This window comes from Daldinia childiae, assembly GCF_008694065.1.
Source record: "Daldinia childiae strain JS-1345 chromosome Unknown Scaffold9, whole genome shotgun sequence".
Lineage (NCBI taxonomy): Eukaryota > Fungi > Ascomycota > Sordariomycetes > Xylariales > Hypoxylaceae > Daldinia > Daldinia childiae.
Genome location: NW_022984650.1, coordinates 1817835 through 1828265, shown reverse-complemented (window position 1 = coordinate 1828265; position 10431 = coordinate 1817835). Strand labels below are relative to the sequence as shown.

The window sequence follows — 10431 nt, the reverse complement described above, 5'->3', positions numbered from 1 at the left end:
GATACCCCAGTTATAGAGAGATACGGTGGATGAATTGGAAAATTTCAAGTTAACTTAATCGCTGAATTGTAGTGAGAGTAACTAAGCCTTCTACTATGTGTAGTTTGACGGTGAATTTATAGCCTTCTTGATTCCGCTTCAGTTGGGTAGCAATGTTTTCCCATTTGGCTTTTCACCTATTGCTTGATCAAATTTCGCCAGTGCTTCTCTGACCATCTCGACAATATCGTTATCCCATATTTTATGAAATCGTTTGCTTATCTCGGGGAGGAACTTCTCAAAGTCGTCGCCTACGTTCTCGTACTGCCAGTGAAACAAAGCACAAGCCTCCCGGGTAGCGCCGACGAGCCACTGCGTACGATCGTATCTAGCCTTATTATATGCCACGAGGGCAGCATGGCATAGCTCGGCCTTTGTCTTGTTGGTCTGGCCCTCAAGCTTCGTGTCGACGGCTTCTAGCAGGCTTGCTAGAACTAGGGAATCCTCTATTCCGAAGCCAGCACCCGAGCCGAGATGAGGTCCAGCGGCGTGAGCCGCGTCCCCTGCAATAGCTATGCAACCGAGATTATAGTGTGGTGCTGGATTCTCAAACATATCGAAGATAGCCCACTTCTGTAACTCGTCAGGTAGCAGGTCTATTATTGCTCTTACAAACGGATGCCAGTCCGCATATGCACGTATAGCGTCCGACTTATCTCCCGAAGCTGTGTGTTTTCCGTCGCTAGTATGCCAAGGGTTTGGGTCAGTCATCACGAGCAATATATTCATGAACTGCCCTTTCGCAACGGGGTAGTTAATAACATGCGCTCCTGGGCCGTTATACATGAGCCTATTCAACGAGGTCGCTCTTCCTATAGTCCTCTCCTCCCCTAATACTGCCCGGACCTTGTCCATAGGAACCAGAGCCCGGAAACAATATTTATTTGTATACGAAGAGTAGGATGTGGGGTTTTCTTCCCCCAATATGAGCTGGCGGACCCGTGAATGGATGCCATCGCAACCAATAACTACGTATTCTTATTAGCATTAATCTTTAGGGCATTGATTAGAAAGTCGTTACCGATGTCAGCTTTCTCGACAGTTCCATCTCCGAATTTCAACGATACCTCCCCGTTATCATTTTGGGTAGTTGATACTATCGACTTCCCAAACTTGACCCTACGTTTATCAATCAAGGCGGACCATGCCTCCAGGAAGTCAAAACGTCGACCTCCATGAAAACAGTCAACACCGATCAATAGTCTTACTGCGAACTCATTCGTTTTGCCATCAACCCATTGGAAGTATTCCTCGCCTTCAGTTGGTGGCGTGACTTGTTTGTAGACGCGGTGTATCTCGGGGTCAACGATTTTCAAAGCACGCTCTGCATTAGGACTGAAGCCGATGCCGGCTCCAATCTCTGTGAACGCTGAGGATCTCTCATAAAGGATGTAGTCAACACCTCGTTTCTGCAGGCCCAGTGCTAATATAACCCCGGTGATGCCACCCCCAATTATGGCAACGTGGATGCGCTTCGCGTCTCCTGGTGCTGACATTGCGAAAACGGTCTATTGATAAAGTTTGTATACGATTGTTTAATGATGTGAGCTCTATGAGGGGGGAGAAATATAACCGGACTTGAGATAGGGAATACCGCCAGTTCCAATCCTCAGTATCCAATAAAGGAATAGGAGGCTTGACTAGTCGATGTCATTCATTAGGTACCAAGAATATGTGCTACCCATCCTCAAAACCGCTACACTGCGCTAATAATTATCATAGGCACCTAGTTTGCTACGAGCTCCAATGTCACATTGCATCTTTCGGCGTTGATTGGGGTAGATGCGTCGGAACACCGAAGGGGGGTGTGACGGAAGGCAGATATATCTCCCCCTTTAATAATCACTTTGGAGGCATTGTATATCGCCGTAAGGCTAACTAATTAATTATAAGAAGAGTCGTTTTTAATTAATATCTAACTATACCCTAGGTGTAAAGGAAATGGCCGATTCTGCTAAGTTAACGAAAGGAGTAGTACTGGTGACGGGTAAGTTAACCTAACTACCATCTTTCATCGTTGAATACCTACGTACCTAAGGTGTAGTTATAGATAATCTGACAGATTACTTGGGTGTAGGGGGAAGCGGGTTTATTGCATCCCATATCATCGACGAACTTTTAGATAATGGGTATTATCTCTTTCCCACTCTAATATCTTACATACCTCTTACTCATTAGTTATACAGATTCAAAGTTGTCACAACAGCTAGATCGGATGAAAAGGGTCGCAGGATTGTAGAATCAGCCAGTCCTGCTCAGCGTAACAAGCTCTCCTATATCATTGTAGGGGATGTTGCAAAGGAGAACGCCTTTGACTCTGTATGTTTTGAGAGAACCCAAATCAAAGTAGAAAAGAAACATCTAATAACTAACTAGTCCACTATAGGCGTTTACTCAAGGAACAGTCTTCGACTACGTTGTCCATACTGCATCCCCTTTCCATCTCAATGTTCAAGATCCGATTAAGGACTTTTTAGACCCGGCAATTAAGGGGACAATAGGAATCCTCAAGTCAATTGCGGCGTATGCGCCTACTGTAAAGCGCGTAGTGATCACGTCTTCTAGCGCAGCCATGATCAACCCTCTTAACCACCCAAAGGTATATGATGAGACATGTTGGGCCCCATGGACTTTGGAGGACGCCAAGGATCCCAACAGAGCTTATGTGGTTAGCAAGGTATTGTATATAGACTTGCCATTATCGTCGAGTTCATTCACTAAATCGAATTCAGACGCTTTCCGAAAAAGCCGCATGGGCATTTATGGAAACCGAGAGGCCGAAATTTGACCTCGTTGTCATTAACTGTACCTACACGTTCGGCCCCGTGCAACGCAACCTGCCGAGTTTAGACGTCATGAACACATCTAACCACCGTATCCGGGATATGCTACAGGGAAAGATGAAGAAAGATATGTCTGCTGTAACACCAGTCTTGACCTTCGTTGATGTCCGCGATGTAGCTCGTGCGCACCTCAAGGCCGTAACTGCGCCAGAGGCTGGTGGAAACCGTATTTACATCGTGGGCGGTCATTTCTCGAATAAGCGGATTGTGGAATTGATACGTAAGTCATATCCGGCATTTGAAGCACTTCTTCCGCCCAGAGACATACCAGATGACTTCCCTGATGATGTCTTTGGCTTCGATAACGGCAAGTCTAAGAGAGTTCTGGAATTGGAGTACACGTCTTTGGAAAAATGTGTTAGGGACACTGTACAGTCGATACTAGACCTGAACCTAGGCTTATAAAAGTTGAAGACTTAGTAAAGATAACTATACTGGAAAACCTAAACATGCAAAGTATGCACCTATTATAATTATCTCACTGGTGTAGACTGTTGTTTATGTTCAGCATCAAGCTTGTAATAGGTAGTTATTGTCTTATAAAACACTAAATACCCTAGTATATTGCATCAAGAGATAGTGAAGGTCATACATTTGGTCTACCTTAATTTCTCTATATGTCAAGACTCACTATGTGCCTTGATAAAGTCGACGAAATCGAATATAGAGCGTTTATATGTACGCTCAAGTGTTACGTTGTCGAATGCTTGGACCCCAAAGTGATCGTTATATTGGCCCCATTCCCAATTATCGACATAAGCCCAACCGAATGCTCCTTTAAACTTCACGCCATCCTGGGAAATCGACTTTAATATCTCGTTTAAAATTGGTAGATAGAAAAGTGTTGACGCGAATTCCGTTCGCGCTTGGTCTTGAGTCATCTCGGCTTCGTGAAAAGTAGACCACCCAAATTCAGCAATGGTGATGCCATCAGCAGTCGGATATTTTGTATGCAAGTACTTGAATATAGTACGGGCATGCTGGTACCACGTCTAAGAGAAAATTGTTAATATGTCTTTCATCTTATAAAGATATTTTTGCTTACATTGGCATCGCCATTACTTCCTGCTCCTATTTGCCAGTTTCCTCGTACCGAGGTAATATTTGTACAGGCCGGGAAATTCGGGTGCGAGCTATATTCAATGCACGCCTCTGTCCCTTCATCTAAGGCAGTGATATATCTCGCGGTGTATATGTCCGTGGCAAAGAAGTCTGCAGTACCATTGACATACTGTAGTTCCTCTTCGGTATAGCTAGGCGCACGGGATTTCAACGCTTCGATGACGCTGGAAGGAGTTTGGAGTCCCAAGTATATTGGGTTCGCGATATAACCGATAGAAAAACCAAGCTGTCTCTCAGTGAGTGCAACATCGTCCGGGTTTTGGGGGTCCAGTGGAAGTGGAAATCCAGAAGGAAAAGCCAACTTAATACTCCATTTGGCACCCCCTTTAATTTGGTCTCGATAGAAATGAACTGTTTTAGCGTGGGCCATGACAATATTGTAGCTTGCATTCCAATTCTTGACTACAGCGGAATCCACATTCGGCTCGTTAAAAGTTATCCAAGTACCAACTCGATCAGAATAGTGCGTCAATACAATCTTCGCGTAGTTGAAGAATCCTTCGACAAATTCGGGATGGTCATATCCCCTAGATGTTAAGTTAGCACGTATACAGAATCGAGGCCGGCGTAGGTTGATGCAACTAACTGCCAGGAAGAAGTATTGAAGTAATGTAACGGCGTATCGAAGTGATTTAAGGTGACAATCGGTTCCATGCCGTATTCTAGGATCGTATTGATAAGGTCGTCATAGTGGGAAATCGCTTCTTGATTTACCGGAGAGCCAGGATACCCAAACGGGAGGATTCTCGACCAAGCGATACTGAAGCTGTAGGACTTAACTCCTAGGGCAGCGAGTCTTGCGATGTCTTGCTTATATAAATAATAATTCAACACTGCAATATCCGGTGGGCCAGAACCGACGACCCCTGGTCGTCCACGGCCGAGTATGAGCTCATTAATCGAGGGACCTCTTCCTTCAGTCTTAGTCGCACCTTCGACTTGCATGGCGGCCCCGGCAAACCCCCAGTCGAAGTCGTTCGGAAACTTGAACTCATCCGTTTCGCCCTTGCCTATTGAGAAAGGTAGAGGCGTAGGCTTTATGAGCTGAGAGCTCGGGACCGGTGTTGGCGTAGCTGTTGTTGTAAATGGAGGGGGATCCACGGAAAAGGGGGCCCAAAGAGATGACCAAGCGACGTTGCCGAACTCATCGTCTGGGTCGAGTGGATTAGCTACGCTCGCCCACGTTGTAGTTCTCTGAGGACCGGCGAGCGATCCAAGTTCCGAGTAAGGTCGCGCGTACGTTACCGTTTTAGACGGCTTTGGCAAAGCCGTGGCGTACTCTAAGTCTGCATAAGGGGGCCATGGAAAAGCTGTAGACAATACATTGTTGGTTGAGGCTTGTGTTGTGGTTGCAAACACGTCGGATATAGTCCCAACCCCAGTTACTAAAGCCATAATAGGGCGTTGACCAAATAATTGCATCATTAGCTTAATAGTTAATGGTAGAAATCAACGGAAGTTCAAAGAGCTATAAGTGATTACCTTTTATATCCTAAATTTTCATTGCCCGCGTGGAGAGCTTGCGGCCTGCCGACCTCGTAAATTGTAATTATAAGGATTATTTCCTGGGCATGAAGAAATTTCCTATTCAGTTCTAAAAAACTTGTTTAATGTTACCTGAAGTTATCCTCCTCACGCGGGGAACCAGACGATCCCATATTAGTATAACATAGATGTCGACCCATATTGAATGCAATGTTTAGTTGCGGGGGTTACATGGAGTATATACGAATATTATATACGAATATTATAATCCGGCCCGTTGTACGAATACGAGTATAAGTACGAAGAAACCGAGAATACTACATAGTAGGTAACGGTAACCATATTTTCGTACCATTACTAAGTTATTTGCTCTGTAGCGAAGTTCTTCTCAGAAAGTAAACAGTAGGTAAATTATATGGGTGTGATATTATAGGACTATCCTTACTATTAACACGAATGAAATGACACGTCTGAACAACCTTTAACGTGCTTCTAGAGGAGTAAGTACCTCCTATACAATAAATTCAGGAATATAAGTATATATTTGTCTAGGAAAGGTTTGTATCCGTAGCCCCTATATATGTTGCATGTAAGCTCATACAGAGGCTTTTCTGATAGTCATAGATGTTTACAATAGCATCAACAAGTTTTGAAAAGGGTATCATCCTCCACCAACAAATTAAAATCCAAATTATTTAAAATCCATAGCGTTCACACTAGCACTCACATCGTGTCAGCTCTCTGGCGTAAGAAGAAGAGTTTAGGGGGGGCTGCAGGTTGCTTACCTTAGCTATGTTCGCCCGGGAGCTGTACTAAAAAGATTTGTGTCGTGATAGTCCACCAGTAAAGCAGACCAGAGGCCATAAGTACCTCTTAGGTTCTTTACTTTGTGTAGAAACATTATGATAGGCAACCAGTTGAGCATTAACAATGGCGATAGAGTCTTCCATATTTTATGGTGTTCTTTAGCCCTCGTAATAGTTTGGGCGATATCTTCCCGACGCCTCATATGCCGTCCACTGAGGACTCGTATCCGTTGCGATATAAGTCGGGTTAGCCGGTGGGGATATCGATCTCGGGAATCCTGGCCAGTAACTTCTTTGCGGCTCGCCAATAGTAACCTCTTCCATGTCATCCGAAAAGTAGATTATATCGTTCTCGCCGTTGTTATAGACGCTATAAGGCCTACAACCACATCTATTTGTGCAACAGCACCATAAGATTATCCCGAGAACGGCGGCCCCGATGCAACACCCTACTATGATACCAATCTGTTGTTGACTGAGACCGTCGGATGAAGCAGCGCCTGCATTCCAACTTGGAGCCGGTGTGTCGGTCGGTGTGGCACTTCGGTCGAGAGTTACAACGGCGGTAGATGTCGCATCCGGGTATGTTATAGTCTGCGTCAACGTGACCTGTCTCCTTATGACACTCGAATACTCTGGGCCTGCGGTAACTACCAATGTTGTAGAGTTCACGGACATTTCGGAAGTATAAAGATGGACCAGACTTTGGTATCACGAATCGGATCCAAGAATCACGATCCAGTCCTGGAGAAGCATTACTTTGGAACTGGATCCCAAGGAGGGCGATCGCTAGGGATTTTATCGACGACCCGTCATACGGGAACAGCCCCGCGTATGTTAACCTGTCCGTCTACGACACGTTGGAACATCCCACACCAATCCATATGCAGTAGACTTAGATCGCATCGTCATCTGACATTGGTTCAACTCATATGACGCTTCCGCTGCCTTATCGTGATAGGTGCCAGCCTACATGCGGTTGGATTGCCAACGGCTCGGCATCTAGGCGGATACAGGCATTACACCCTTCTAGCGGGTGCGACATTCGACTGCCACTAATGCAAATCACCTGCAGATGTAGGCTGTATGTAGGCTGTACCTTAGGTATGTATGTGGGTTGTTATGTAGGTTAGGTTATATGTAGGTAGGTTATAGATAATGCGAAGCCCGATCTTGGAAAATACCATTTGTTCTAATTCTTCTGGGTGGGTTACATTTGGGGTCAAGCCCCTGGTATATTAACCCTATCACATGGAATGGCCATGAGGACATGCAATCCTCGCCTTAAATCAGGACTACACACCGAAAAGCTGCATTGCTTGCATATGTGTTGGTTTCTCCCGCTTCGTAGCCGTACTATATGCGGTGAAATTCTTCTCAGAGTTGTTGTCTATAATTCTACTCTTTGACGACTAAAAGGATTACTTACTATAGTCATCAAGTATATACTATGATTATATCCCTCAGCTCTTATATGACTATGTCTACCAAGGATTTTAATTAGAAAGCCTTAACTATACCGGAGTTTTATGTTGATATATAGAGGCAGATAACTTATCTGGGTACCTAAGGTAGGAAGAAGCAATGCCGTATACATATATGATACCTGGTAAGGTAACTTGAATAGTTGGTTATATATTCAAAGAAATAGGTTTATATTTCTCAACGCAAAAAAAAAAAATAGCTCATCATATTATTGTCTCTAGTTAATTCTCTCAACTTGCGCAACCGCTACCTTTGCTTCTTCTATATTATGCAATGCGATATCGTGAGCTTGAGAGGAAGACTGGCACTCAAAGGTAGGAAAGTTCCGAGTGGACACTCGTCTCTCAAATAATTCGTCAATCTCCTCTAAGGATCTACCTTTCATATCTGGTAAAAATAGCCAGAAGAAGACTAAATAGCCAATTAGCAAGTAAATATCTTAAGCCTCAAATATTTTAGGATCCTCACCGAAGGTTAAGACATTAGACGCCGCCCATATCCAGCAATACTTGGCACCCCAATTTAAGGCGGTGGGATTAATGAAGTATGGCGAGCAAAACGAGATCAACCCTAGATTTTCGGTCAGCCTCATGTTCTACAATCCGAAATGCTATGTAACACTACACCACGAGGCAAGACGACTTACAAGCAAATACATAATCTACACCGGTGGCAAAGGATAACGTGAGCACCCGCAATCTTGAGTTCACCACTTCCGCCGATATAGGCCACGTCATTGAACCAGCGAAGCCGCTGTATGTAATAACGTAAAAGAAGTTAAAGGCGAGAAATACTCTTGCAGCTTCTGGTGTACCGGGCGCGATTGTGGCTCCTATTGCTGGTCCAACCATGGCTATGACTGCCGAACCGGTCCCTATAAGAAGCATGGTACGACGACCCCAGACTTTGTATGCGCAGTACAAGCCAGCCGTGACACCGACAAGCTGAACAACCATAGAGTAGATACCAATTTTAAAGACATCATCGACTCCGGCTTGCTGGTAAAAGTAGGTCTTGGAGCAACGTTAGACGACGCGAGGCGAGCAGCGCATCCGGGAGACAGGGGGCTTACACCGTAAGACAAGAATACCCATACGCCTGAAGAAGCGCGTGAAACCGCGACGGCAACGCATAGCATCGTGCGACGTAGATTAGTGCCCTTGAAAATATCGATTATGCTAGATCCAGACGCGTTCGACTTCTCTTCCTCTACCCCCCGGATGATCTCAACGAACTCCTCCTGGAGAAACACTGGGTCGAGAGAATCGCCACGAAGAAAAGCGAGCGACTTCTCGGCCTCTTCGCGGCGCTCATGGAGTACTAACCACCGAGGAGATTCGGGAATAAAAAAGATGAAAATACTCAACAATGTAGGAAATATGAATAGACAAGCGAGGGGGATCTGGTAAGAAAGCTTGCCCATAATATGAGATGTCCTTTCGTCGACGATAGCCCCAAGGATAGTTCCAATGTTGATAGTGACGGCGAACATAGCGGAGCAAACTGCACGTAGCCGTGGAGGCGCGCACTCGACGATATACGCATTTGAAAAGGTGATGAAGAAAGCATTTGAAGCTCCCATCAACGCCCTCCCAACACACAAGGTGGCAATTGAGGTAGCCACTATCTGAGTAGCACATCCGGCGAAAGCGATAATGGCGCCCATCCATATCCCATGTCTGCGACCAAAATAGCGACCAAACGGCGTAATGAAGAAAACGCCGATTATAGTTCCCACGTTCAGGAATGATGCAATTAACTGCTGGTCAGTCGTAGAGATGCCCCAACCCCCTTTCAACTCTGGATCACGATATCCGAAAGTCATCAAGAAGCCAGGCATGGTCTGGCATGTTCCTATAGCGGACACGTCAAAGCCATATTGGGCGGTCGCGAAGGCCATGCCCAAACAGATGAGAGCACATTTCCAGTTTTCTCTGAAGCCATTGTTGCGCTGACTACTGATGCCCATGATTTCGCCTATGGTATAGAAGGAATTGGAAATACTAATTTCAATAATAGTGACTCCCTAACCTAGCCATTATGTGAAGCGATAGGTGCTATAACTTAAATAGACGCTCTCACCCGTTCTAAGTAGTTGCTATACGTGTTTACGACTTGAATCCAGCCTCTAACCCCCGCCTAAAGACAGGTATGTATCTAGGTCACATCCATAGCATCTATTATAAAATCAATCAATGCGATTCGCAGCCAAGGACGTATATTGGCAAGGAAACCTGCCCCTCATTGTAATCCTTACCGGTACTTGGAATGTTTTGGGGATAGATATCATCTCCAATATCGGTAGATCGCCTCCGTCGTCATGAGGGGTGAACTGCCTCCTTCACTGTACTACGAGAACGTAGAAGTGTCCACAACGTCTTGTTTTTATGGGAATTATTCTCAAAGGCAACTTTAACTGAGCGTAAAGTATAACATGGCCGGATATATATTGTAGAGGAGCATGATGAAGATAATCGATTGCTATCTCTACTTACTTAGGGAGGGTCACTTACACAGACACACGGTAAAGAAAACACCTATAAGTGGAATTCAATTCAAAGAAATTAAATCAGTGCCTACGACATTTGAGCTCAGTGCTGACGCATCTCTATCTCATATTCACCGTGGCTGGCAAGAGGGTGTAGTACTAT

General features: G+C 45.0%; 3 protein-coding genes across 3 annotated transcripts; 1 reads left to right on the top strand and 2 right to left on the bottom strand.

Moving 5' to 3' along the window:
- Positions 1–138: 138 nt before the first annotated feature.
- GL218_07693 (Salicylate hydroxylase) lies at positions 139–1535 on the bottom strand (the record flags this gene model as incomplete). The annotated part of the gene is made up of 2 exons (XM_033584460.1): positions 139–1007; positions 1061–1535. 2 exons carry the CDS (start codon positions 1533–1535, stop codon positions 139–141), a joined length of 1344 nt encoding a protein of 447 aa, XP_033432331.1.
- Positions 1536–1980: 445 nt separating this feature from the next.
- On the top strand, positions 1981–3287 carry GL218_07692 (putative NADPH-dependent methylglyoxal reductase GRP2; the record flags this gene model as incomplete). Its single annotated transcript, XM_033584459.1, has 5 exons — positions 1981–2026; positions 2117–2168; positions 2226–2358; positions 2426–2716; positions 2772–3287. The coding sequence occupies 5 exons, from the start codon at positions 1981–1983 to the stop codon at positions 3285–3287; spliced, it is 1038 nt and encodes a 345-aa protein (XP_033432330.1).
- Positions 3288–3502: 215 nt separating this feature from the next.
- On the bottom strand, positions 3503–9749 carry GL218_07691 (Beta-glucosidase 1B; the record flags this gene model as incomplete). The annotated part of the gene is made up of 5 exons (XM_033584458.1): positions 3503–3874; positions 3928–4531; positions 4591–5389; positions 8427–8793; positions 8853–9749. The coding sequence occupies 5 exons, from the start codon at positions 9747–9749 to the stop codon at positions 3503–3505; spliced, it is 3039 nt and encodes a 1012-aa protein (XP_033432329.1).
- Positions 9750–10431: the final 682 nt, after the last annotated feature.